The sequence below is a fragment of the Micromys minutus genome (genome assembly GCF_963924665.1).
Source record: "Micromys minutus genome assembly, chromosome: 14".
In the NCBI taxonomy this organism is placed as follows: Eukaryota; Metazoa; Chordata; class Mammalia; order Rodentia; family Muridae; genus Micromys; species Micromys minutus.
Genome location: NC_137983.1, coordinates 51,982,323 through 52,010,046, shown reverse-complemented (window position 1 = coordinate 52,010,046; position 27,724 = coordinate 51,982,323). Strand labels below are relative to the sequence as shown.

Below are 27,724 nucleotides of genomic sequence, written 5' to 3'. Positions count from 1 at the left end.
GCCTGCTGTACCCCAAAATCATCTGCAACCCCAGGTCACGCCCCAGGGCCTTCTACATCCCCTGAGCATCCAGGGGCAATTTGATTTTACAAAATATTCAGGTTTATTTTGAATATGCATATATGAGTGGATAAATATATGTATGCATGTATGTATATGTATCTCATGTGTGTGCATGTATGTATATGTGTGCATATGTATGCCGTGTGTACATGTATGTACATGTATGTTGTGTGTGTGCATGTGTATGTATGCCATGTATGTGTATGCTGTGTGTGTATGTATGCTGTGTGTGTGCGCATGCATGTATATGTGTGCACATGTATGCCGTGTGTACATGTATGTACATGTATGTTGTGTGTGTGCATGTGTATGTATGCCATGTATGTGTATGCTGTGTGTGTATGTATGCTGTGTGTGTGCGCATGTGTATGCTATGTGTATATGTATGCTGTGTGTGTATGCATGCATGTATATGTATGCTGTATATGTGTGTGTATATATGTATATATGTGCATGTGTGTATATATGCATGCTGTGTGTGTGTTTGTATTGTGTTGTGTACAGAAGCCAGAAGAGGATGCTGTGTTCCTTTTAACTGGAGAGCCTACAGTTGTGAGCTGCCATGTGGGTGCTGGGGACCGAACCTGTTCCTCTGCAAGAGCAGCCAGTGCTTTTAACCACTGGGCCATCTCTTCAGTCTTGCTTGTGTGTATTCTACAAAATAGCCTATATAATCTGAAAAGCTACCTGAAAGCACCCTGACATTTTCTATAAACAACCTTGGCGGCTCTCACTCCACTTCTCTGGGCTGTAGGTGGTCAGTGGTAAGGTTGGAATCCGAGTCTCTGATGCTGGTGGACAGCAGGTGACTGGGGTCAGAAAGCGGCCCAGCGTTACTGGGAAGCAGCCTGTGCTCTTTGTCCCTCCCGGCTGCAGATGGAGGAGTTCCAGATCTATGAGAAGTACTGTCAGAACAAGCCACGCTCCGAGAGCCTGTGGAGACAGTGCTCTGACTGTCCCTTCTTCCAGGTTGGTCCCGAGCCCCTTCCCCCTGCTAGTATTTCCTCCCTATTAACCTTGGGCAGAACTGTGGCCTGTGTGACCAAGTGCTTGGTGATTGCAGGAGTGCCAGAAGAAGCTGGACCACAAGCTGAGCCTCGATTCCTACCTGCTGAAACCTGTGCAGAGGATAACCAAGTACCAGCTGCTGCTCAAGGTGAGCCTCCAGGGCTGCTGCCCTGGCTCAGCCACACCTGCCTACTGGCCAGGTGTCTTTGGGGCTCATGCAGCCCTGACTCTAGGCCCAAGGGAACTCTTATGAGCCACTTGCTGTGGCCCTGATTCATTGAACCATTTGTATGGGCCTACTATGTGCTAACATTGTAGAGTGTACCTGCTCATGGCCAGCTATACTAGGAGTCTGTGCCGATGCCCTATGGCCTCTCGATAGCGCGGATGAGAGCTGAGCCCTGTCTATCCTGTTGGCCCCTAGCACAGTGGAGAGTGAGGAGTCTCTGACTTAGAGTTAGCTCAGTGGCAGGACAGGAAAGGGTTTGTATTGCTGTGCCTTTAGCAAGGCCATGACAGCAAGTGGCAGTCGAGGATGCACTTTTCTAGCCCGGTAGCTCCTGCTCCACAGAACCCAGCTGTTCTTCTGTCATCCTGGCTTCTGGGAGGATTAAAGTGGCCTCCTAACAAGTAACAGGAATCTGGTGGTTGGTGTGTCTGTCCAGGGCCTACACTGGGCTTCCACAGACTTCATCTTCAGGCCTTGCCTGGAACCTGAATCTGTAGGACAGTCATCAGCTCTTGGTATCTAACTGCATCCTCTCACGCCCCCCCCCCCCCCCCCCAGGAAATGCTGAAATACAGCAAGCACTGTGAAGGGGCAGAGGACCTGCAAGAGGCACTGAGCTCCATCCTGGGCATCCTCAAGGCGGTGAACGACTCCATGCACCTCATTGCCATCACTGGCTATGACGTAAGGCCCCATAGTGGCTCCGTGGTGCTGAGGACATGCTGGCCTTTGTCCTACCTTGGTCCTAGTCGCATGAGCAGTTTGATATGGAAATTCTATCAATACTTCCAAGCTCTCTGAGTCTTGAAGTTAACACATATGGCCCAGGGTTTAGGGCAGCCCCAGGTTCTGAGCTTGTCCATATGTGGTGCAGACCAAGACTTCCCCTGGGAGTGCGAGGGCCTCTCCAACAGGAATACACTGGAATCCTCGACCCTCCTGCCTCCTCCCTGGGCAGCACTTGGGACCCTCTGTTTTCTGTGATGAGGTGTGTGGTCCAGAGGCTGGAGACAGGTGGCTGCCTGGGGTAAACTTCTCTGTAAAGGCCCAACTCAAGTCAACATAGAAGGGTTTTGCTTCTCTGGACATACATTTAGCATTCATTTTCTGGTTTTTTGTTTGTTTGTTTGTTTTTAATGACTAGGATGTATTTGTTTTAATAGTTTCAGATTTATGACAGTTGAGTGTGAAGCTCAGATTCCATAAACCTCATCCCTACCTCTGTCTCAGTGACACACCTGATAGGGCCGTGGGGACATGTGCTTAACTGAAGTCCACTGTGGATTACGGTTCCGAGTGCTGTCCCTTCTCCACCACAGTAGTATCTCATGGCTCATCCATGCTATACCTCCTCTTTCCCCAACCCCTGCAGCAGCTGTCCACCTCCCCAAATTTTCTCCTCTGGAATGTGCTGCAAGGAGAACTCTGCAGTGTGCCGCCTTTCCAGTGGGCATGGAATGCCAGCCAGGCCGAGTTCACCTGCCTTCCATGCCCCAGCATGTGTCCTGTGTTCCAGGGGAACCTCGGTGACCTGGGAAAGCTGCTAATGCAAGGCTCCTTCAGCGTGTGGACAGACCACAAGAAGGGCCACACCAAAGTGAAGGAGCTGGCCAGGTTCAAGCCCATGCAGCGACACCTGTTCCTGCACGAGAAAGCTGTCCTCTTCTGCAAGAAGAGAGAGGAGAATGGGGAGGGGTACGAGAAGGCCCCTTCCTACAGCTACAAGCAGTCCTTGAATGTGAGTGACTCGAGCAGCATGGGGTGGGCCTGGGGGATCAGTCTCAATCTAACACTGAGGGCTATGGGCACCCAGAAGTGGGAGTTGGGGCTTCCACCATCCTTAGCCCTTCCCCCACCCCCAGGGGCTCCATCAGCTTCCACCATCTCTGGGTGAGATGCGTGCTCATGCCTGACGATTCCTATCCCTGCCAGATGACTGCTGTCGGCATCACAGAGAATGTGAAGGGTGACAACAAGAAGTTTGAGATCTGGTACAACGCAAGGGAGGAGGTTTACATCATTCAGGTACGGCCACCCACCTGCCCTGCAACCAGGAACCAAGGGCGTCCTTGGGCCTCTTCAGGGTGGTTAGTGAGAGACTTTCCGTGAGAACCAGGCCAACAGTCTTCATGAGGTGCATCCCCCAGAAGCAGGAGCTACTGGATTGGGACACAAGATGTGCTAGGCACGGGATGTAAATTGGGAACAAGTTCAGTTAGGGAACTAGAAGGATACTACAAGAAATACCTCTGGCTCCCACATCTCTCAATAGCCCCAAAGAACTTTCTTCACATAGCCTCGCTGTCTGGTGGAATGTATAGCATGCCGGTCCTTATTGACCCATGGGAGAGGGGGGAAGAGCTACAATATAGACTCAAGGGGTAGGATCCTTTTCATGAGACTTGTCAAGAACCTAAGTACTCCATGAAGGTTCTAGCCCAATGTCCCTGTGCTTTCACTTGCCCTCAGAATCACAAGATAAGTTGGCTGCTGGTCAGCACACAGTAGCCACAGTAGTCTGGCAGCCCCAGTGTGCTTTGCAGTTTTATACCCAGCCCAGCAGACCACACAGACCTGAATCAAGGTCTGGGCCCAGCAGCTGTCCTGGCAGGGAGTACTCAAACTGGACTTCACACTACTTTACTAACACTGGACAGCAGTCCTGGCTACAGGTGACACTCTCAGTCTGACCACACCCATCTGGCTGCCTGTGTGAGTTCGAGACCCACTGTTGTGCCTATCACCTAAAACAAGGTCAAATAGAGGACAGTTCCAGGAGATCGGTCCTGCAGGCCATGACACTAGCCCAGGACACCAGCATCAGCAGAAGAGATGGCCATGACCTAGGCACCTGCACAAACCCATAGCCTTTTGCAGCCAGCCCTGTGCTTCAGGGGGACCCCCTCAAGGGGACATTCCTGTCACCTGGTTCTGTTTCCTACACAGGGTCCCTCGATTTCTGGGATTCTCCTTGGGGGTGTCTAGTGGAAACTGCAGTACATTTTCCTCATCACTCACTCCCATCTCTTTTTGGGGACAGGCACCAACTCCCGAGATTAAAGCAGCGTGGGTAAACGAGATTCGGAAGGTGCTGACCAGCCAGCTGCAGGCCTGCCGGGGTGAGGCTGCCTTTGGTTTCTGTGTGTTTTCTCATGTGCTATCATCGACAGTACAAGAGCTGTTAGTCTGTGAGTGCAAGGATGCTCGGTTCCCACGGATAATGGGTGTGTGTCTCTTCCCCCCACAGAAGCCAGCCAGCACCGAGCCCTGGAGCAGTCCCACAGCCTCCCGTTGCCCACGCCTACCAGCACCAGGTGAGCATGTCAGTGTATCAGTCAGAAACCTAGGAAGCAGAGTTCCTTACTGGGCATGCCTAGAATCCCAGCACACAGGACCTTGCAGCAAAAGAATCTGCTAAAGCTACAGTGTGGGCCTGTCTCTAAAACAAGGAAGAATAGCTCTGTAAACACCACAGATACTGTGTCGCTGAGATGAGTTTGCCCAAGGCCCTCCAGCGTCAGTCACCTGGACATTTTGTGCCAGTGGCTTATGCCTGAATATCAGGCCTGAGGGGTTGTCCCCAGCCCAAGTTCCTCCGAAAGTCCCCTGCTTTACAGATTCCTGTTTGTGGATCTCCTCTCGTGACAGTCAGCACACTGATTGTACAGCCATGTGTCAGTTGGTCACCACTTTTACATGAGAGACAGCTCCTGAGGGACAGTCTAGAAGCCAAGGTGTCCTTGATGGTTTTGGTCCTTAGTCAGCCCAAGACACTAACCAACATACGGTTTCTTTATGGGTCGCTGATGCCTTCAGTCCCACAAAAGGGAACACAAGAAATGTCAAGAAGCTGGAAGATCGGAAGACGGACCCGCTCAGCCTGGAAGGCTATGTGAGCTCATCATTGCCAAAGCCCCCTGAGAAGGGCAAAGGTGAGTGTCGACTGCAGTGTGAGCCGTTCAGACACTGATCCTGGAATGCACACCAGCCAGCATGGGAGAACCCAGGAGCCCTTCAGCACACTGGCACACCGTAGGAGACCCCTCATTCATGTCACCAGGTGGCCTCCACCAGGAGCACCCTAGGATGTTCGTTCAGCTGGTCTTTGTCCACTTACCTAAGCATGGGGCCAAGGCCCTGTGCACCCTGCCGTCCTCCCTCCCCATCCTCCCTCCCCGATGCTATCTGTCTCTGCACTCTCTCTCCTCCCTCCTAGACGATGCGGTCCCTAGTTCTACCTCTGAAAGCTCTGCGCTTTCCAGAAAGCGCTTCACGCTGCAGGGCTTGGCTAACCTCAAAGGTCAGAAAGGTAAAGAGGCAGTGCCCCCCACTGCCTTCCACACCATCTTCCTGTGGCGACCCTGGCACCACATGCAGCCACACAGGCCCATCTCCCGCCCTGTCATTCATGCCCAACAGTGCTGTGTGGATGCAGACGCCTGACGTTGTCCTTTAGGGGTGCCTTTTGGATACAGAGAGAGCCAGCTTAGTGAGTCAGCCTCCTAAGAACCGGGGCTGTTAACCACTTGTCCACCCTGATGTCTTCTGCCCCTCTCCCTCTGCCTTTCCTGCTGTTGTGACCCTGGAGTGCTGATTACCATGGCCAGCTGTGTTCTGGGTGTTGCCAGTGAACAGTGGCAAAGAAACCTTTTAACTGAGAGCTGAACTAGTCTCGTCACCTGGGGATGCTCTGCAGTGACCAAAGCCCTGGATTGCTTCGGCTCTGCATAGGGCTCCTTCCCGATAGGCCAGCTCTCCCCAAGTGACAGGCATGGGTCCAAAGAACTAAAGTGTTTCCCAATTCATAATTCTTACCTGGCTTCGAGCTTGAGCCAAAGAAGCTTGTTCTGTTCCTGCATTCTCTCTAAAGCAGAGCTGAGGGCAGCCCCTAAGAGGATGACTGACGGCTAAGGCCACCATCCACCACCTCCGCTCTCCGGGCCTCTCCCCTTCCCTGTGAGACCCCTCAGCCATTTCACCTCCCGAACCTTTCACCTGCCTCCTCCACTCACTTGACAGTTCTTCGCCTTTCTCTCTACGGTTGTATTTCTGCCTCTTCCTCTTCCTGCAGCCTCTCCGACCAGTCCTGACAAAAAAGCCAAGCGGCATGAAGTTAAGAGCGACCCGACTCCCTTTGGTTTGCGAGGTAGTGCTGCACCCCTGAACCCCAGCCCAGCATGCTGTCTGGCTGTGCAGGGCACCTAGGGGGAAAGCAGTAGTAACTGAGGGTCCACAGCTTGGTGTCCAGATGCTGACAGATGCCTCATTCCTGCTAGCTCCTTGGCCATGTTTGGCAAGCACAGGCCCAGTCCCAGCTTTTCACTGAGATTTACCACTCAATGCTGGTGCAAGCTGCAGGTGCCCTGTTCAAAGGTCACAGTACCAGCACCTCCCCTGAGTCACCAGCTGGCCTAGTTCAGATGGTGGGAAAAAACAAGCTGCAAGATGAAGCCTTTGCACCAGGCAGTCACTCATTTGGGCCACTGGAATTAACCACACTCTGGACTTTGAGTCTCTGTTTCCTTCTCCCAAGTCTTCCATTGTCCCCTGAGCATATCAGACCCCAGGGACATCCTCAGCGTGCTGCCAGACTTAGTCTTCCCCAAACAATGTTCTGAGCCCTCAGAGGTCAGCAGCCGCCTAGAGTTCTCTAATGGGTAGATGTCCAGCTCTCTGAGGCTGCGTTCCGAGTTTCTCAGGACTCACCTGTCTGCCTGAGATCTCTGGAGGTCTGCTTTTGTCCACTCAGCACTTCCCACTTGTTACTCAGACCCCCGAGACATCCCCCATGGGACACAGTGCTCGGAGATGACAGTCAGCCATGGCTGTGACAAATGCTGTTCCCACATTGTTCCAGCTCAGTGTTCCCGTTCCTTCATCTTGCACTGTCTTCTACGGAAGTGGGTGCAGATGAAAGCCACCTCCGGGGGTGGGGGTTGTACAGAGCCTAACATCCTCATGCAGTCTCTCAGCATCCTCCAGAGAGAGTGATGTTGCCTAGTCTTCAGTCATCAATACTTGTAAATCCTTTTATGCACTTGTCTCAGATCTGGTACCTGGACCCTGCAAGACCAGCATGTTGGGCTCCCTGTTATCAGAGTATCCGTGAGCTGCTGTCAGCGTCGTGACCTGGTGCTACTCTGATCAGATACACTTCTGTTATGGCAGTTGCCAACGCCTGAGCGGACTGAAGTGTCCCATAGATACGCTAAGGAAGGCAGGAGTTTATATAGTTAGTGACCCGCTGTGTGGTCTCTGTTGGTGGAAAGTTGTGTACTTGAAAGTGTTCCTCTGCTCAGGTAGAGGCCCCCGTGTGAGCTTTGTAGTAACACAAAGGTAGCTGGAGGTGAAGAAGACAATGGACTCAGGCTGCCTGCGTGTGTGCTTGGAGCAAGAAGGGTAGAGGGCTGAAACCTCTAGAACTCAGTTATTAACTTAATGCAGGCATGACGTGACACTGCCCAGGACCAAGTACACAGCCGTGCCCAGGCCCTGAAGTCTGGCCTCAGGGAGGTGGACAGGGGTTCCACTTGTTCCCTCCATGGTAGGGTGGCCTCTGAACCCACATAGCTGTATCTGAAGTATCTAGGCCCAGCTATTTCCTAGGAAGATAAAGGGACTTACCGGTGTCCCAAAAGGTTTCCGTCACTGGCCCTGGGTGTGCTCAGCCATGGATTGACTGCATGGCTAACAGTCTCCTGGTTGCCCCAATTTCATAGGGGCAATTCTGTAATTCCATCACACTCCCGCACCTTCTTACACACTGCACGACTCCTTGCACATATGAAGTCAGGTATGCCTAACCTCAGATCCAACAAGCAAGCTGGCCATCCTTGTTGTGTTTTTTGTGTGGTGACGTGTCCTCCAGTGTCATCCAGTTACTGTTCAGTCCCAGGTAGGACAGGGTAGTTGCTCCAATCTATTAATGTCTGAAGAGTTTATTCAGTAGGAATTTATCATCTCCATCTCTGCAATATGGGAAATACAGCAGTTACCCCTTGGAGCATACATCTAGATAAACAAGAATGAAATAGTAGGAAATTGGGGACCCACTGGCCAATCCAGTAGATTTTCCAGAAGACATAACTGGGGCTCTATCATTGCTAGGTTACCCATACATGGCTTGACATATTCCTGGTTGTTAGCTTATATATCTCACAGGTCAGAGGTTTACTTGGTCATTCTTGCTGGAAATTGTTTTTCCTGGCAGCAAAGTAGGTATTGACCATCAGGGTTTTATCTGAAGAATGGCTCCCCTTTGAGGGTTTGCTCTAGAGTATAAGCAGGTAGATTGGTAGGGCCAGGGGCTTGAAGAAAGTAGAGACAGGTGTCGAGGGCAGTTATGGGTCTCATCTTACCTCTTAGAGTGGCCCAGCAAATAGACAAAATCAACACAGACTCTCACATGCATCTCCTGCTGCTGTGAGTCACAACGGAATGGACCCAGCATTTTATAACAGTACAGGAACCAGTGGGCCATCTAAGCAGGTGATTCCAATGACAGAAAGCTCTCACAAGCCACACCCTTCAATGAACCTAGGAAGATAGCAGGTTTTAGTTTGGAGTCCCACAGATATATGTTCAAATGGGTTTGCGGACCTCTTATGGAATACACTTGGGTAATGGTGGCTGCATTGTGTGTGTGTGTGTGTGTGTGTGTGTGTGTGTGTGTGTGTGTGTCTGTACCCCTCACAGGGCACTGTTTCTCCTAGGCTGGAGCAAAACATCTCACTCACTGGAGGCCCCTGAAGAGGATGGAGGCTGGTCCAGTGCGGAGGAGCTCATCAATTCTTCTGATGCTGAGGAAGATGGGGGAGTAGGCCCTAAGAAGCTGGTAACTATGGCTTCCCTGTGGGTGTGTCCCAGGGTGGGTGCCTGTGTCTAGTGAGGATGCATCCTGGCCTGGGCCCTTCTTTGCAGCCACTGTTCATCAACTGGAGATGCTCGCTTAGATCACTATCCACCACCCTCAGTCCCATGGCACCATGTTCCGGCCTGCCTATGCTAGAACTCAGGCATGGTCTACCCCTTCCTAAGGGACAGCCCATACATATGCAGACCTCACACTGGTGGAGTGTTCTAGCCAAGCTTTCATAAAGCTATACCCATACTGGCTGGGAAATTAGCGAGAAGCTCAGGATGCCTAGCCCATAAAGATGGCTAGTGATAGGGACACATTGGTAGACCCATTTTTATGTTAACATGGCCACAATATGAGTTGTATCATCTCCCCAGCACTAGGAGTCTTTCGATTTAAGCCAAAAATCTCACCAAAACCTCCACAAATGGCAGAACCCCAACACTGCACAGTCTTCCATGCTACACAGCATGGTACACAGAGGTAGAGGATAGGTGTGTTTCTGGGGCTGCTGGTGCTGGGAGGGAGGGAGTACCAACAGGATGAGACCTCAGCGCTATCTCGTCACCCCCAGGTTCCGGGTAGATACACCGTGGTCATGGATGATGAGAAGGGGGGCCCTGACGCCCTTGCCATGAGGAGTGGGGACATGGTGGAGGTAGTGGAAGAAGGCACTGAGGGCCTCTGGTAAGATGTCAGTAAGCTCTTCTACCCAGACTTGTCCCTCAGACAACTCCACCTCAGACATGAATGACCTGTGTGTTCCTAACCGAGACATGACCATGTATAATTCCACCTCAAACATGACATGTGTGTTCCTACCTCAGACATCTCCCTGTGTGATCCTGCTTCAAACATGACCCCACTTCATGAATCACACTTCAGACATGATCTGTGTGCTCTCACCTCAGAGATGACCTGTATGCTCCTACCTCAGATGCATCCAAATGCCCACCTCAGAGGCACCCAACAACAGCCTGTAGGCATGTGGAACATCACAGCCACTGACTTCCTCTTTCAGGTATGTTCGGGACCTGACCAGCAGCAAGGAGGGATGGGTGCCAGCAAGCAGCCTATCCACCCTCTTGGGCAAATCCAGCTCAGCCCAGTGTCTGAGCAGCTCAGGTAAGACCCACTGTGCGCGCCAGCTGTGCCCTGAGCCTGCCAAGATCCTCAGCCCAGAGCCTGTTTAAAAGCAGAGGGGTTTCTAGGTGTGCAAAGAAAAGGGCCAGAGCCGAAGCCTGTCTCCACTGGTTTCCCGCAGACTCCAGCCCAGGGTCAGCCGTGCTGAGCAACTCCTCCAGCTGCAGCGAGGGCTACCCTACTCCCTTCTCCGAGCTCCAGGGGTAGTGGCCAGGCCTCTGAGGCAGGCACTCAAGGCCACCGTGCAGTAAACCAGCATGCAAATCTCTAAGTTCTTTTCTTTTTGCTTGGGCTTGCTTAGTTTGGGAGGGGATGGTGCTCCAAGATAACTGGAAACAGGAGGACCCTATCAACCGTGGGCTTCAGAGGACACTGGGTCCTTAGAACCAGGACCCCGCTGCATGTGCAGAAGCCAGGAGAGAACAGTTCACCACCAAAGCTTCTTCAGAGACTCCAGAGTGGACAGAGGTGACCCGTGTGCAGAAAGGTGGGAGACAGCTCTTTCCCACACTGGGGCAACCAACAGCCCCTGCTGTGCAGCCTCTCCAAGGTGTCCTGGCCTCTCTGGTGCTTTCTACGGGAACGTCATCCTGAGGAAGCCACTTCTACCAGGAGTGAAGAGTTTGCTACTAACAGCCTAAGAAGGGGATCAAGGGACTCTTGTCTTTTATAAGTTTTTGATTTTTTTTTTTTAAAGAAAAAACAGGGATCAATCCCAGGGCCATTTTGCTGTGGTAACTCTGGCCTCAAATCTTTAACCAAGAATCACTGTGTTTACATGAAATGACAATTTGATACTGTATTTGATATAAAACTATTTTTTGTTACTGGGGTTTACATCGAAGCACGTTGTTTATACAGCTAACTGATTTCTGGGGCACTCTCACTGAGACCTGCCACTCTCTGGAACACAGGGGCAGGAAGGCCTGGCAAACCTGGGGCGTGTCCGCCACCAAAAGCAGTTGGAAATCACTGAGAGTCTTGCATCTGCATAGATTTTGTTTTCACAAGAAATGTAAAGTATAATTTAAAATATTAGCCTTTTTTCTACAATATAAAGGAGGCTCTCTGTTTTTTTAAAGAAACATCATTAAATTAGGATATTTTTATTATTTTTAAAGAAGATGTAAAACTCCATGCTGTCAGCCATCCTCAGCACTTCAGGCACTGGCTGCCTGTCCACGTCAGGGCAGGCCCTACTTCCCCTCCCCTACAGCAGGAGGGGCAGCAGCTGAGCTCATGGGGGGGGGGACCTGCAGCCTCCATTCAAGTCACAACAGAACTGCCACAGTCTGTTGTTTTCCCCTTTTTGTGTGTTTCAGAAACAAATTCTGTTCTTTGGAAACTCTCTGTGCCTAGTAGGGCAGATATTTTTATATGTGTGTATATATGTTCACGTGTGTACATATGATCTTGGTGTAAAGGATGTATTTATGGTCTCACGCTGCTGAACATGTGTCACTTTACGGTCCCTCCCTGTCTCCTCACCCTGCTGCCATGGGAGGCCACCGAGGCTCGTTCACCACTGTATGTCCAGGAAAATCACCCTCCTCCCCTGCCCTATGGCTCGCAAAGCCATTACTGGCTACACCTTCAGAGAATGGTAATTAAATAAAAAACATGCAAAGACTCTAGCATTTGTGGTGTGTATGTCATGTGGGAAGAGTCGTGGGACATATCTGCCCAGCCTGTTGTTAAAAGGCCACCCTCTTTTAGGAACTTATCCTCATAAAGACACTTTAAAATGTCATGTTTTGCCAGGCATGGTGGCGCACGCCTTTAATCCCAACACTCTGGAGGCAGCTACAGGTAGGTCTTTTGAGTTTGAGGCCCGGCCGTTCTACACAGAGAGTTCCAGACCAGCAAGTGCTACACAGTGAGACCTCATCTAAAAACCAACCAACCATAGTCACACCTCATTCATTTCTGCCATCTACCCTCTTAGTTTGAGCCCTGGGCTCCCAGAACAGTGGCACTTAATGGTTGTCACCAGTGCCTGGTATGGCTGCTGTAAGACATGAGGCAGGACATGGGAGGATGTGGAGGGAGTGCAGGTGCCACGCATATCATGATACATGTTTTATTTTGTCTGAGAGTGGTTGTGTTAAAATAGTAACAGCGTATACTTGTGTGTATGCTGAGTGTGAAGGGGCCCTGAGGCATGCAGCAGATGCATTGCATGTGAGCTGAGTGTGAAGGGGACCTGAGACATGCAGCAGAGGCATTGCATGTGTGCTGAGTGTGAAGGGGCCCTGAGACATGCAGCAGAGGCATTGCATGTGAGCTGAGTGTGAAGGGGCCCTGAGACATGCAGCAGAGGCATTGCATGTGTGCTGAGTGTGAAGGGGCCCTGAGACATGCAGTAAAGCCATTGCATGTGTGCTGAGTGTGAAGGGGCCCTGAGACATGCAGCAGAGGCATTGCATGTGTGCTGAGTGTGAAGGGGACCTAAGACATGCAGCAGAGGCACTGCATGTGTGCTGAGTGTGAAGGGGACCTGAGACATGCAGCAGAGGCATTGCATGTGTGCTGAGTGTGAAGGGGACCTAAGACATGCAGCAGAGGCATTGCATGTGTGCTGAGTGTGAAGGGTACTTGAGACATGCAGCAGAGGCACTGCATGTGTGCTGAGTGTGAAGGGGCCCTGAGACATGCAGCAGAGACATCACAGAATAGAAACAACACACTTGACAACTCCTCACTGAAAAGGTAGAGTGAAACAGGTTTGTTGATCTGTGAGAAAAGAACAATGGAGAAATGGGCAAAGAACAGTGAGCAGAGAACACAAAATATAATGAAGAGATGGAAGCAGACATGTCTGACTCACTAGTGTCCTAATTGGTGTGCCAGGCAGCACCAGGTAGGCTAGAGAAATGACCACTAAAGGGGAGACTGAATGAAAGGCAATGAGTGAAAGGAGAGCAAAACGATTAGCCTGAATAAAAAGAAAACTGACCTAGTAACGCTAATAACAAAAATGAAATTTAGGGCAGTTAGACTATAAGGACCTGGGTGGAAATCCAAACTTTTATGCTAGTAATAATGCTCAAAATGCTGACAGCAAGTCTTGGTAGTCAATATTACTGTCATTACATTGCTTCCTGCCTACCAAGCAGGAAATGGTACCATTTTCAGCACACACAGAACATACACTAGGCAATGAAGTAGATACTTTGAAAATGGTGTTTGGAAGTCTGTATTCATGGTTCTATGTCATTCCTTAGGGTGTAGTTGAAACATGACTGAGGTGGTACCACACTTAATCTGACAACATTATTGCATTACTCATATGAGGTGGATCACAAATATAATTGGTAAAACTTAAAGTATAAAAAAGAAATTACTACCTTGAGGAATAAAATAAAAGCAAATCAAAATCAAAACCTTAATTACTGAAAACCAGAAAAACTGACTGTAACTTATAGAAAAGCTAAGAAACTAGTAGACAGCATAACAACATGTCTGTTTAACAAAACAACAGTGGCAGGACACATACACATGCCCTATAGAGCCAATAACTCCCAAACCATGGGGTTTGGTTTAGTTTGGTTTGGTTTCTTTTAGTTTTTGGCAAGGTTTACAGTACCAAGAAATTCCCTCCTATGGAGCCAGCCTCAAATCCAAATCAGAGAAGAATTGGTTACTCACGTAACAGTTGTAGTTGGTTATTCCTGTAACAGTTACCCCTCTAACAGTCATGGTTGGTTACCTCTCTAACAGTTGTAGTTGGTTACTCATGTAACAGTTGTAGTTGGTGACTCCTTTAACAGTTGTAGTTGGTTACTCATGTAACAGTCATAGTTGGTTACTCATGTAACAGTTGTAGTTGGTTACTCATGTAACAGTCATAGTTGGTTACTCATGTAACAGTTGTAGTTGGTTACTCATGTAACAGTCATAGTTGGTTACTCATGTAACAGTTGTAGTTGGTGACTCCTTTAACAGTTGTAGTTGGTTACTCATGTAACAGTCATAGTTGGTTACCCTCTAACAGTCATACCACTGTTTCATTCATTGGTTTGGTTACCTGTTCCAGCATGCAGGGTTCTCTGGTGAATGGGACTTTTTCCTCCAGTGGGTACTTCCAGAACTATGAAAACTAGCAATCGAGGAGGAAATTTTGAGGCCAGTGCCAATTTGGTTCTCTATATACTGCAGATAAAGACAGTATGGTATATCTTCAGCAATCAACTAGTTGTGGTGGGCAACCTATGTTGGGGGGAAAAAATCCACACATTCTCAACAAGTAAGTTTGTCTATGTAATGCAAGGATGGTACAATATAAAAAAAAATACTGCCATAATTTACCATGTCAAAATGATTCAGATAAGTCAGCAGCTTCACAGATGTACAAAATTTTTATTGATCATTTATTTATCATGGTTATCAAACCAGAAGTTTAAAAACAGTCTGATAAAGCATGTGTAACAATCTTCAGAGCAAATCCTCAAGTGACTAAACACTAAATATTATCCAGGTAGGAATTCGAGAGAGGAAAGCAAGAACCTTCACAGCACACAGGACAAACATGGGGATGCCTCACGATTACGATCATTCGCTAGAACAGGGAATGGCACAAAGGAGCAAGAGGTGAGCCCAGTGGATTGAAAATACCTGCTCCTAACCAGAAAATTCAGGAGCACTCACACATTGTTAGCAGTAGAGTTCTTGAGACTAATCCACAGAGCAAGACACAGATCCAGAGCAAAACAGATCCAGAGAAAATAAGTGATGCCAACCTTTCTGACTCAGGTCAGCTCTCTAGTTCCTAAACTTCACGTTGTTGATGGTATTGCCACTGGTCGCCAACCTCACAGGGTGTCAGAACCCACAGACATCATCAGACTCTGTTCTTAGGACCATGTCTAAGAGTCTGCTTCCTCATGTAGTGAGGGAGCCTTCATCTGGGTAGGCGTCATAGATGACGTGCGTGTGAAAGGGTAGCATGCATGTACACAAGAGTGTGCATGGACTGTGTGTGGAGTGTTGCCTATGTGTAAGAATGGTATGTAACTGTGCACAGATGGTGAGCACGTGTACAAGTCCATGTGCAAGTGTGAGCAACTTATGGGTCTCTTAGCTGTGTCGTGCATACGAGGGCAAGACTGATGTGTAGCAGCACACTGAGGGTCTCAGGCTTGTTCTGCAGACAGTGGGAGAGCCCTTGGGAAGCAGGCTGCCGGAGAGGCTTCGAGTTTCCTATCCCAAAGAAGGGGCAGATGGTCTCTGAGCACATAGAAGGAATGTGCACATAAGGAGGACCTTGGCACCCCAGGGGAAGCCTGTTTCTCTTCCCTGAGAAGGTTAGTAGAGAGGAGTCTAACAGAGGAACAGGCAGTGACCCCTGTGCCTAGCCCTCCAAACCATATGTCTGCACTGGGCATAGTGCTAATGGTTCAAGTGTGAAGGAAGACCAGGGAGGTAAGTCCCCTGCAGGTCCAAGTGGAACCCTTGACACCTGAGACCCAGGATCCAGCCAAGGCATGTGCCACAGGGAAGTCACCATCTGCTGAAAAACTTTAGCCAGAGCCCAAGTAGCAGGTGGGTTCAGTGCCAGTTCTGAGTCGACGCCGGCTGTTCTGCTGCCCCAGAAAGCTAAATGCATGTCCTGGAGCTCAAAAGGGAAGGGAATCCTGAGGCCAGGCCCAGACTCACATAAGAGAGCTGGGATGAATGGCTGCCGGCTCCTCTCACATCTCTGGAGTTACCCTGTGGTGAGAGGATTGGGTTTTATTGGGTGAACTTTGACCTCTATCCCAGAAGAAGCAACACGGCCTGAGTATGTAGGGACCCCAGGAGTCAGAGGTGCCTCTGAGGTAGACTGTGATGGCGAAGATGGAAGTCACTGACTAGGGAAGGAGCTGAACTGTAGTGCCCCATAAATGAGGTCTGGCTCCCAAAAATGTGGTCCAGCCATGTACTGCCCTGTTCCTGAAAAGAACGTTTGCCCTGAGGGTCCAACTGAAACCCACAGTACCGTCCAGGAGGCTGATGACCATAAACGGAGTGCTCTTTGGCTGGACCCAGCTTTTAACACAGAAAGTTTCACATGCTGGAAAACCTTGTTGATCTCAGGCAGCCCAGTGTCCAAAACTCCACCTAGGGTCTGGGCAGGAGGACACAAAGGGACAACTCATGGGTCACCTGCCGATGGCTGCTTCCACAGTGTGGGAAGGAGGGGGCAGGGTGGCCCTTGCAAGCCACTGAGGGCTGAGTAGCCCAGGCCTCCTCTCAGGTATTTTCCATAGCCAGCATCCTGCGCTTCACGGTTATAACTGTGGATGTGCCGTCCATCGGCGGGTGAGATCTGTTCACACCTTCAGTCTGAGCCCACTCAACCTGCCACAGCTTCCCTCTTTCCCTCGATGTACAAGTGCCAGACACTAAGTAGCAGCCTCCAACCAGCCTCAGATCGCTTCCAGCCAGTGTTCCAGCTTTCTCCACCCTCCTCTCCTCCTCCCTGACCTTTGCCCCCCCCCCCCGGCAGCATCTGGACAGTCCCCAGCCAAAAGCAACAGTCTCATCATGGTTCCGCAGACTCACAGGCTGCTGCTTCTCTACCTTCTGCTCCAGCTCCAGGGACCCCTAGGGAATGTAGGTACGTACACCTGTCTTTCCAGGAAGGGTTTCTCTGGGGACCGAGTTGCAGATGTTTGTAGCAGGGGCTGGGACATCAACAGGAACCCCCCCATCAGCCCACGAACAGCTCCATTTGATGTATGTCCCTGCCAAAAGCAAATAGCCTCTGGATGCTTGCCACCTGGAGATAGGCAGTTCTTCACAGGGGTGGGATCTTTGGCTGCTGTCTTCCAAAGACTCTTTAGAAGTAGGGCGCTTTCCTGCCGTTTACAGACATGGACACTTGCCTATCGAGCTGGATCCTGGGGGTCATTCAGTAGAGCTCTGAAGCAAGGGGTCAGACATATCAGAAAAGCTGTGGCACTGTGCTATAGGGCTTGCTCACTGTCTTGGCTCTATGTCCACAGCTGCAGCCCCGTTCCACCAAATCCCCTGCTACACACACACACACACACACACACACACACACACACACACACACACAGGAGAAAGCTTGTGGCTATGCATAACAAATTTCAGTCTTACAGAAAGAGAGGCTTCCATGTTCCCATGTATAGTGACATCTGTGATCTGGCCAGTACTGTCCCCTTCAATACCCATGGCATGTAGGGATTGTAATGAATTCCCCCGAGGAATTGAGTAGTAACAGGAGCAATGGCTTCCTTGCTCCCCTTTCCCAGCTCTCCCAAGTCCTCTGCCGTAGTGTGGAGGACCTTAGGATTAGGTTTGCTTTGAATAACCAGGAGATTGACTGAAGTACATTTGCCTGCTTCTAAGGGCCCACCCCTTAGTCACTTGCTGGAGAAGTGTATGTGTCCCAGTGGCTGGTGGCATATGACTCTTTCTCTGCATGGTGAGGGACATTGATTGGTCCTGTCTGACAGTATCTCCATCGTCTCTTTCTAGGAACACCAAAGAGTGTTCCTCTGCCCTTCTTCCCTCTCTCTGGAAGAGGACCCTCCTTTGGGGCATGCCAACACCCTCCTGGTGAGCAGAGCCACCTTTTCAGCCCCAGCTAGACCCAGTTCCTCCCCTCAAGGCCCGCATGACCTTTCCTCCCTTAAATAAGCCTCCTCTGCATAGGGAGAACGTGTCTCCATCCGCTCTCCTCTTGGATACACTGCTGCTTTCGAGTGTTCCCTACCACCTTCCTTCCTGGCCCTAACCGCCTTCCTTCCTGGCCCTAACCGCCTTCCTTCCTGGCTCTCCTCTCTCCCCATCTCATTCACACGCGTTCCCATCCATGGCTGCCCCTTCCACAGACATCCCAGGCACACAGTTTATGTGACACATTTGTTGTATCCTTGGTTTCCACCCCTGACTAGCTTTAGATGATTTAAACTTCTGCATCCCCATCTCCACGCTCACATCTGGGATTCAGACTCCCTGTCTATTGGGGTGTCCCAAAAAATCCTCAAATTCAGCATGTCCAAACTATTGTGGCTGCCTTCACCAAACCTTTGCTTTTCCAAAGCCAAGTAGAGAATGCTGGTCTCCTAGTTTTTGTCAAGATCACTGACAGGCAGAGTCGTGTGGCAGAGGCTACATCTGAAACATCTCCAATGTAGGAAATCACAGGACAATACATCCCATGTGAGGCAGCTGTGGCTGTAGTTCCCAGGCTGATGCTAATGTTATCACAAGATCTGAAGCCCCAGGGCTATGTGACTTGAGATTCTTGGACTGACTCCCTGGACACAGGATAGGGGACACGGATGGGAGAATAGAGAAAGATCTAAATATATGTTCGTGCACACATTTTATGAGTTCCCGAAAAGGGATTGCACAATGTGTGACTAACTCTCCTTTTGGCTTGATGTCACATCTTAAGCCAAACCACATGGACATGGCAAATGTTCACCTCATCTAATAAGATCACCATATACATAAAACTGCGCCATGTTATCTGTCACCAACCATCGATGAAAACACACCCAATCTTAAATTCAGCTGAGCCTGGGCTGTGTCATTCTCTGTGACCTTCAGCTCACAGAAGGCTGTAAGCCATTGAAGGAACCAACCTATGCACCCTCCATTCCTTAAGGTGGACAGGAACTCTTTGGTTCTCACCAAAGAGTGGGAGAAAAAGGATTAGTGTGGGTAGGTTGTTCCCATCACTGAGGGAGATGGGTGTTTCCCACTGAGCGATCTGGTGTAGGTGACCCCGTGTGCTCTTCACTCACTGCAGTGATCCAGTGTGGGTGTTTTCCATTACTGACGGGACCATCAAGAGCGAGTGGCTTCTGGGCAGCTTGAGGAAAAGCTGCCGATGTTGCATGGGACCTTCTGTTTCTCAGTTTTCATAACCCAGGAGGAGGCACATGGTGTCCTACACAGGCAAAGGCGTGCCAACTGGCTCCTGGAGGAGCTCTGGTCTGGCTCCCTGGAGAGAGAGTGCAACGAAGAGCGATGCTCCTTCGAGGAGGCCCGGGAGATCTTCAAGAGCCCGGAGAGGACCGTGAGTGCCCCTCCCCCAGGCCTGCACACTGAGACTGGAAGGAAGGAAGCTGGGGTTTGTGAGGGTCACACTACGTGTCTGAATCTGTCTCCCCATTACTGTGGAGGCTGCCACTCAGTACTCTTAGATGCACAGGAACCCTGACACACACGGATTTCAACTCCAACCATACCATATGCAAAGTTTTACAAAAAATACAACTCCTAAACTACACTGGATGTGTCTCCTGTTTCCCAAAGGGAAATCCCTTATTCCCTAAGGATCCAGGGTTGCCCATGAAATTAACCTGATAGGAAAAGTTCACACCACACACACACACACACACACACACACACACACACACACACGTGCAATTCTCACCAGAAACATGTGAGGAACACTGTAGCTTCCTTGGCTACACTTGGCAGTGTGCACAGATTTGTCTTTGCTCCAGAGTTACTCTTTTTCTCTGTTCCTTTATTTCTTTTAGTTTTTTGAGACAGGGTTTTGCTATATAGCCCAGGATGACCTCCGATTCTTCATCTTCATCTGCCTCCAATTGCTGGAATTACAACTATGCGCTACACTGCCTGGCCCTGTGTTTTCATTTTGTACAAGATACATATTTATACATCAAGGAGCGTGATCCTGTCTGGTTAAACATCTCCCTGTGGCGGTTTTACCTGGAAAGGGTGTGTCAGGATAGGACAAGGCTTTGAGATCCAGCCCACTGTGTTCCCTTTTGTCATCATCTCTGGAAAAAAAATGTCACAGTTCCGGGGACATTTGTGAAGTTCCGGGTGTGGTTGTTCATTCTGCAAGGACTTTTCTTCTCACCATCTTTGGCTCATATCACACCTCACATTTATAGGACACTCACCTCACACAAAAGACTCGCCTCATACTCACAGGAGGCTCACCTCACACTCACAGGAAGATCACCTCACACTCACAGGAGGTTCACCCCACACTCACAGGAGGCTCACCTCACACTCACAGGAAGACCACCTCACACTCACAGGAAGATCACCTCACACTCACAAGAAGATCACCTCACACTCACAGGAAGATCACCTCACACTCACAGGAAGATCACCTCACACTCACAGGAAGATCACCTCACACTCACAAGAAGATCACCTCACACTCACAGGAAGATCACCTTACACTCACAGGAGGCTCACCTTACACTCATAGGAAGATCACCTCACACTCACAGGAGGCTCACCTCACACTCACAGGAAGATCACCTCACACTCACAGGAGGCTCACCTCACACTCACAGGAGGATCACTCACACTCACAGGAGACTCACCTCACACTCACAGGAGGATCACTCACACTCACAGGAGACTCACCTCACACTCACAGGAAGATGACCTCACACTCACAGGAAGATCACCTCACACTCACAGGAGGCTCACCTCACACTCACAGGAGGATCACCTCACACTCATAAGAGGATCACCTTATATAGGAGGCTCAACTCACACCTCACACTCACACCTCTCTCGCACACAAGAGTCCTCACACTCACCAAAGGCCTCACACAGGAAGTTCACATGTACTGGAGAAATTACACCCACAGAACACCTCACCCAGGGACCCTCATTCCTACAGGATCTCTCACAAACCCAAAAGATGCTCCACACAGGAAATGGCATAGCAGACCTCACCTTCACAGCCCATCTCTCTCACTCAAAGCAACTCACACGGGGAGCCCGGGAAAGTTACCCTCCTCACCCACTGGTGTGACCATACCTGACAGGAAATAACAGAAGGAAAGACAGGTTCATTCTGGTTGTGGTTCTGGAGTCAGGGAAGGCATGATAGCAGGAAGTCACGGGGCATCCAGTCAAGGAGTAGAGAGTGACAGATGTTGGTGCTCAGTTCACTTTTCCTCTTTATTCAGAACTCTCATGGGACGATGCCCCCCACATTTAGAGGTCCAGGACAGAACTGAAGAAAGCAGGATCAGGGTCAGAACTCAGGGGCTCTCACTTGGGAGAGGCAACTGTGTGGCAACTTACATGTCTCTAGAAAGGGCGTAGAGACACATCAACCTCAGATAAGGCCTCCTTGTCTCCAGAGGAATGCTAACTTCCCAAGCCCCACACAGATGCCCAGGTCAGGAGCCACACTTATAGCTCCCGAGCTCCCTCCGTGGACACTAAGTGCTACTTCCTGTGAACGTGCCTCACATGGCTTCTTCTTCCCTCTCAGAAGCAGTTCTGGACCGTTTACAGTGGTGAGTAGGTGAAAGCCACCTGTGTCCCTCCCCGATACCCCTTCTTTGCAGAGCACTAATGCCAGTTCACCCACAGATGGTGACCAGTGTGCCTCGAATCCATGTCAGAATGGGGGTACCTGCCAGGATCATCTCAAGTCTTACGTCTGCTTCTGCCTCCCTGACTTTGAGGGTCGGAACTGCGAGAAAAGTGAGACCAACTTCCTGCCTCTCTGTATTGGATGGAGTCCGGAGGGAAGGGAAGGGCCTTGGTGACTGGTTCCAGAGAGTAAACCTCATCAGGGAAGGAGAGGGTGTCCAGGCCAGCCTCAGCCCCTGCAGAAATTGATCCAGGAGATGTTAAGAACTCCGTTTAAACCAAGGGCCCCTTTGATTTATGAGTTTAAGATTCTGGGTCTCAGACTCCGTATCCCTTTTGACTCCTTGTCCTAGAATTCTGCCAGTCTGGAGAGATCTGGGGGAGGGAGGGGCCTGGCTTCAGTGCCCAGCAGACACGTCAGCAGGTAAACTTCTTCCTCTCCGCTGGTTTAAAGGTGTGAAGTATTTATTCAGCTTTGAAATATCGAATTCTTGGAGACCACCAAACCACTCTGGGCTCAGCAGTTCACTCATGGGCCTCAGAGAATTCACTGACAACAAATGCGCACATGGGTATTTTGTTACACCAAAGTTTGCAAGGGCTTGGAGCAGGTTTTCAGATGTTCTTTGCTGGGGGCTCAGTTCTTCTAGAACACATGTAAAGTATATACAGTATGGCCAACCTAGAAAGTCCCCTAACCCCAGGCCTAGGTGTGAAAGGCCTGTCTGCAGCCCCTACAGGCCCAAAGCCCCCCCATCGATCACATCTTCTGCTAGCTACCTGGTATGACCCAGGGCCCCAGTTGGGGGATTCCCCCCAAGGTCACTACTTCAGCCAGGGCAAAGGTGTCCTTCCTTCAGACCAAGGGCTCCGCACTGCCCAAGTGGGTTCTTCCTGGCATCAGCTGCTTCCTGTTCTCATGAGAATGAGGCCAGAGGGAGTAAAAGGAAAGGGACGAAGGGCTCACCAACAGTCGCTGGCTCCTGGAGGCCTGTAAGGTTTGGTGAGCAGTGACTGTGAGTCACAGGACAGGCCTCCATACTGGAGCTCTGGGCTGGTACAGAAATAAACTGACTATCCTCGCTGCCTTCTCTGTCTGGGCCAATAGCCCATGCTGGAGCCAAGGGCCTAGGTGGCTCACATGGTCCTGAGGGTTACCCCTAGAGTAACTTCTCCCTTTGACGGTCCATGGACCAGTTTTCCATTCTGTTGAGAACGTTTCCTTTCCTTGGGAAACGTTTGCTTACCTCCAGAGCCCTTCCCAGTTTCTCATTAGAGTCTTGGAAGGAAAACAGCATCACACACCAGCCTAGCATCTTCCAGATGTCGTTGAGGCTGCCTGCTGTCACGATGGCTCAGACACGTGACTCCCAGATCTAGCTCTCATCCCTCCAAATCAGTCCACAGGGCAGGTGACGCCAGTTCAGCCTCAATAGCCCACATCTCTGTGCCACATTCCAAGGGACAAGGATGAGTGCCATCATGGCCTGCCTGCTGGCCTTGCAGAGACCTCTCAGGTTGTCTTCTGTCCTCAGACAAGAATGAGCAGCTGATCTGTGCATACGAAAACGGTGACTGTGACCAGTACTGCAGGGACCACGAAGGGACCAAGCGCACCTGTAGCTGTCACGAGGACTACGTACTGCAGCCAGATGAGGTGTCCTGCAAACCAAAAGGTAACAGGCCCCAGGACTGGACCTGTCTTACTCTCTGAAGAGCCAGTCACCTGCGCTGGCTTGTGGCAAGTTATCAGCCCAAAGATGTGTAACAAGGCCAGACGCCTGCTTATCAAGTATCTGATAGATGCTGACTGGCTGTAAGATGGAGAAATTGAGACTTGCAGGACACCCGGCCTGAGAGCTGTTAGCCTGGAAGTCCAGGCCAGCATTCTGCACTGTCTCAAGTGCCCTGACCACTGAAGCAGGCCAGGACTGAATGAGAAGTCTCTGCAACTCCTAAAACGCCCATTTTGGAGTCTCTGGGACATACTTGGGAGTCACGTAAACACACCTGGCACCTGTATCCACTGCTACAGTTAACCACATAAGATGACTTTTAGTACTATTATTACTATTGTTATATGAATTGTGTGCAGGTGGGCGGGGCAGTATTACATATGACTGCAGCCCTGCAGAGGTCAGAGGGTGTCAGATTCCTTGGCGCTAAAGTTGCAGGCAGTTGGGAGCTGATGTGGGACTGGGAACCAAACTCTTGCCCCCTGCTCTTAAAACATGTTCTCCACAACAAGACTGTTCGGGCTCTGCTTCTAAAGGCCCAGGCTTCCTCAGAAGAGGATGGGCACAGCCTGTCTCACGAAACTGGAAAGTCAGAAGGCCACAACTAAATGTTCTTCCTTACCCAAGGCCTTTGCAGTGTGAGGAGCGTGAGTCCGGCTAGAAGACCCTCTTTCTGTGCCGTGGTTCATGTTTACACAGATCACCCATCACTTGCTTTGGAGCAAACCAGAACTACATGTCTTCCCTGTGAGGATCTAGCAGACCCCAGCTCTAGGAAGCAGGGCCTCAACTTTCCCCAAACTGATGTCTGCCTCCTCTCCCTGCCCACTCTAGACAGCAGCACCAAATTTCTCGGTCCTGAGGCCTCTCACTGTCCCCAGCTGTAGCTATGGCAAGGGCTAGCTTCTCATCCTCCACCCACAGGAACCCTCACCTCTGCACCCCGCTCTTTCTGCCTTCTGTTTCATACAGTCGAGTACCCATGTGGGAGAATACCTATTCTAGAGAAAGGAAACTTCAGCAGCCGCCAAGGCCGGATTGTGGGGGGCTATGTGTGCCCCAAAGGGGAGTGTCCATGGCAGGTAAGGCTCTTCATCCTCTGCAAACCTCACTTTTCCAGCTCTGGCTCCCCTGACTGCAGGGTTTCTACTCTGGGGTGCAGAAGTCTTGAATTGGGTTAAATTCACACACAAGGAACATGGGCATGCCCCCCCCACACTTGTGCAGAGAAAGGGAAAGAAAGCAGGTATTGAGGCGCACTCCATGCAGAAACCGCACAAGGTCTGCAGCTGCCTCACTTGAAGACCTGTAAATACACCCCATCAACCAGGCACCCATTTTCCCCCAGAGCCAGCAGAGCTAGGGCTGCTCCACCCTGATGGGGGAACCTCTAGAGGGACTGCGGGCAGGGATTGTGTCAAGACAGCTGCTTCCTTGGGTGCAAGGAGACCATAAAGATAGCATGGCTCTCTTCATCTGTGTGCCCTGCTCAGGCTGTGCTGAAAATCAATGGGTTATTGCTGTGCGGGGCCGTCCTGCTGGACACCAGGTGGATAGTGACTGCTGCCCACTGCTTCGATAACATCCGGAGCTGGGGGAACATCACAGTGGTGATGGGTAGGTATGGCCCGTCCCTGGACTGAGGGTCAATGACCCATCAACATCCCTTACCAGGTGATGTCTACCAGAGCGGCACTGGAGATGACCCACTTTGTCCTCTGGACTGCTCCCCCTGAGGGACTAGGAGGAGATGGGGGGCTGCTCTGTCCATCTCCAGGATCCCACTGCCTCAGGTCAGCCCATTCACAACCTTCCCTTCAGAACTGCAGTGGGCCCTGGCAAGGTCTAAAACAAATCCAAAGTCAAGTCATCAGACACCACGGGCTGGACTGGCCACAGCCCTGTCCATGTACTCTAGGTCAGAGGGCCAAGACAAACAAGAGTTCTGTGTGGGGACATGGCCACACATGATAGGATATGTCCCATGACTAGAGTTCTGTGTGGGGACATTGCCACACATGATAAGATATGTCCCATGACTAGAGTTCTGTGTGGGGACATGGCCACATGTGGTAGGGTATGTCCCATGACTAGAGTTCTGTGTGGGGACATGGCCACATGTGGTAGGGTATGTCCCATGACTAGAGTTCTGCGTGGGAACATGGCCACACGTGGTAGGGTATGTCTCACAACTAGAGTTCTGTGTGGGGACATGGCCACATGTGGTAGGGTATGTCCCATGACTAGAGTTCTATGTGGGGACATGGCCACACGTGGTAGGGTATGTCCCATGACTAGAGTTCTGTGTGGGGACATGGCCACATGTGGTAGGGTATGTCCCATGACTAGAGTTCTGTGTGGGAACATGGCCACATGTGGTAGGGTATGTCCCATGAGTGGCATGACATCCCCCCAGGTGAACATGACTTCAGTGAGAAGGATGGGACTGAGCAAGTACGGAGGGTGATACAGGTCATCATGCCCGACAAGTACGTCCGTGGCAAGATCGACCATGACATCGCCCTGCTCCGCCTTCACCGGCCTGTGACCTTCACCGACTATGTGGTGCCCCTGTGCCTGCCTGAAAGGGCCTTCTCTGAGAACACCCTAGCCAGTATTCGCTTCTCGAGGGTCAGTGGCTGGGGCCAGCTGCTGGACCGTGGTGCCACGGCGCTGGAGCTCATGACCATCGAGGTGCCCCGGCTGATGACCCAGGACTGCCTGGAGCATGCCAAGCACAGTCCTGACACCCCCAGAATCACAGAGAACATGTTCTGTGCCGGCTACATGGACGGTACCAAGGACTCCTGCAAGGGTGATAGCGGTGGCCCACATGCCACACACTACCATGACACATGGTATCTGACAGGTGTGGTCAGCTGGGGGGAGGGCTGCGCAGCTATTGGCCACGTTGGGGTGTACACCAGGGTCTCCCAGTACACAGACTGGCTGACCAGTCTCATGGACTCCAAGCTCCAGGTTGGGGTTTTTCGAGTCCCACTACTGTAGCTCCTTGGACAGCCCAGCCCATCCCAAGAAGGAAGCTAAGGCTTGTGAAGCCATTTTGTATCAAATCCTATTGACTTTCCTGCTATTCTTTGTGTGATGGGGGAGAGCAAGATAAAGAGTGAAGAAAGCAGGAGGAAGATAAGCGAGAGAGAGAGACTGGGAGAGAGGGAACAGAAAGCAAGGGGACGAGTCTGAGTCAGAGACTAGCAAAGTCACTCAGAGGTCTGGACTGTGCAGTCAGACAGCAGCCGAAAGGGCGGATGTCCTGAGGGAGATGAGGCTCAGACCTTTCCCCGTCTCCCCGCAGCCCCTCCCCTCTGCATGGGTTCTGTCTGCAGTGCTGCACAGTAGGTGCGCTCACGTGCACGAAGGGCGTGTAGAAGAAGTGCTGCACACGTGCGCACTCCTGCTGCACACTTCTTTTACTCTATTGATCACTCTCGCTTCGTGTGAGCACCTGTCTTTGTTTCAATTAAATGAGAAACATTGTCTGCATTCGTAGTGTCATCCTTCTGGGTTGTCTAAGGGAGGATTTCTGAAGTAAAGTGTGCACTCTTGCCATTGACTGATCCCCCTCCCCGTAGGGACTGGCTGACCTCAGCACACCTTGGGAACACCTGCTGTTACCCCGGGTTGACCTTAAGTCCCTGAGCGGAGCCTCTGATGTCAGGTCAGATACACATCAGCAGGGCTGTGCTTCCTGGAAAAAGGAAGGGGAAGGTGGACGGGGAGTGAAAAAGGAAGAAGCTGAGAGGGTTTGATCAAGTGCGTGCATGCCTCAGTTTCCCCAGTCATCAGTAGGTGTGCAGGCACCCACCTCACAGAGCTGTCCTGAGATGCCACCAAGTGCCCTTAAGAGGCTTTACTGATAATCTAGCTCCCTGAAGACTGACTTGCTCAGTGCGAGATGTGTTTATTTCCTTTCGGGGAGTGAGGCCATAGAGAAGGGAGGTGACAAAGGGAGGACCCCCTGAAGCCAGCTTTAGTGTTTGTCCCTAGTCCCAGACCACAGGTATGCTGTGACTCAGTGTAGACTCAATGACTCTACACAGGCATCTCTGGGCAGGGCAGGGCAGGGCAGTGGTCAGGCACCAGACACCAGCTAACAGCCACCAGAGCACCACACCTCTTTTCCAAGTTCTTTTATGGTCTGCCTCTGCCTGGTAAATGACCGTGACTTCCCTCCTGGTGAGATGGCATCAGCCTCAACATGTGACATCACAGGTGTGTTTGTTTGTCCTGTACCCAAAGCATGTGAAGGTCCTCTCAGCACTGGCAACTGTGGTAAGCCAAATGCCATTACCATACTCTGGCTATGTGCATGCAGCCACAGTC

General features: G+C 50.8%; 2 protein-coding genes across 4 annotated transcripts in view; both read left to right on the top strand.

The window, feature by feature from the left end:
- MCF2L (MCF.2 cell line derived transforming sequence like) overlaps positions 1-11,915 on the top strand; it is a 91,567-nt gene extending 79,652 nt beyond the window's left edge. Inside the window, exons 19-32 of one of the 3 annotated variants that reach the window (XM_080928428.1) lie at positions 940-1,032; positions 1,127-1,219; positions 1,859-1,984; positions 2,817-3,038; positions 3,233-3,325; positions 4,341-4,419; positions 4,548-4,614; positions 5,117-5,232; positions 5,517-5,609; positions 6,372-6,446; positions 9,013-9,134; positions 9,733-9,845; positions 10,180-10,283; positions 10,423-11,915. In XM_080928428.1, the coding sequence (XP_080784554.1) occupies positions 940-1,032; positions 1,127-1,219; positions 1,859-1,984; positions 2,817-3,038; positions 3,233-3,325; positions 4,341-4,419; positions 4,548-4,614; positions 5,117-5,232; positions 5,517-5,609; positions 6,372-6,446; positions 9,013-9,134; positions 9,733-9,845; positions 10,180-10,283; positions 10,423-10,508 (1,482 nt within the window). In that variant the 3' untranslated portion in view covers positions 10,509-11,915. Of the gene's footprint in view, positions 1-939; positions 1,033-1,126; positions 1,220-1,858; positions 1,985-2,816; positions 3,039-3,232; positions 3,326-4,340; positions 4,420-4,547; positions 4,615-5,116; positions 5,233-5,516; positions 5,610-6,371; positions 6,447-9,012; positions 9,135-9,732; positions 9,846-10,179; positions 10,284-10,369 lie in introns of all 3 variants that reach the window. The other 2 variants (XM_080928426.1, XM_080928427.1) reach the window with 2 other exon arrangements.
- Positions 11,916-16,826: 4,911 nt separating this feature from the next.
- F7 (coagulation factor VII) lies at positions 16,827-26,389 on the top strand (the record flags this gene model as incomplete). The annotated part of the gene is made up of 8 exons (XM_080928441.1): positions 16,827-16,899; positions 19,178-19,338; positions 21,541-21,565; positions 21,642-21,755; positions 23,180-23,320; positions 24,353-24,462; positions 24,874-24,997; positions 25,797-26,389. The coding sequence occupies 8 exons, from the start codon at positions 16,827-16,829 to the stop codon at positions 26,387-26,389; spliced, it is 1,341 nt and encodes a 446-aa protein (XP_080784567.1).
- Between the last annotated feature and the right edge of the window lie 1,335 nt (positions 26,390-27,724).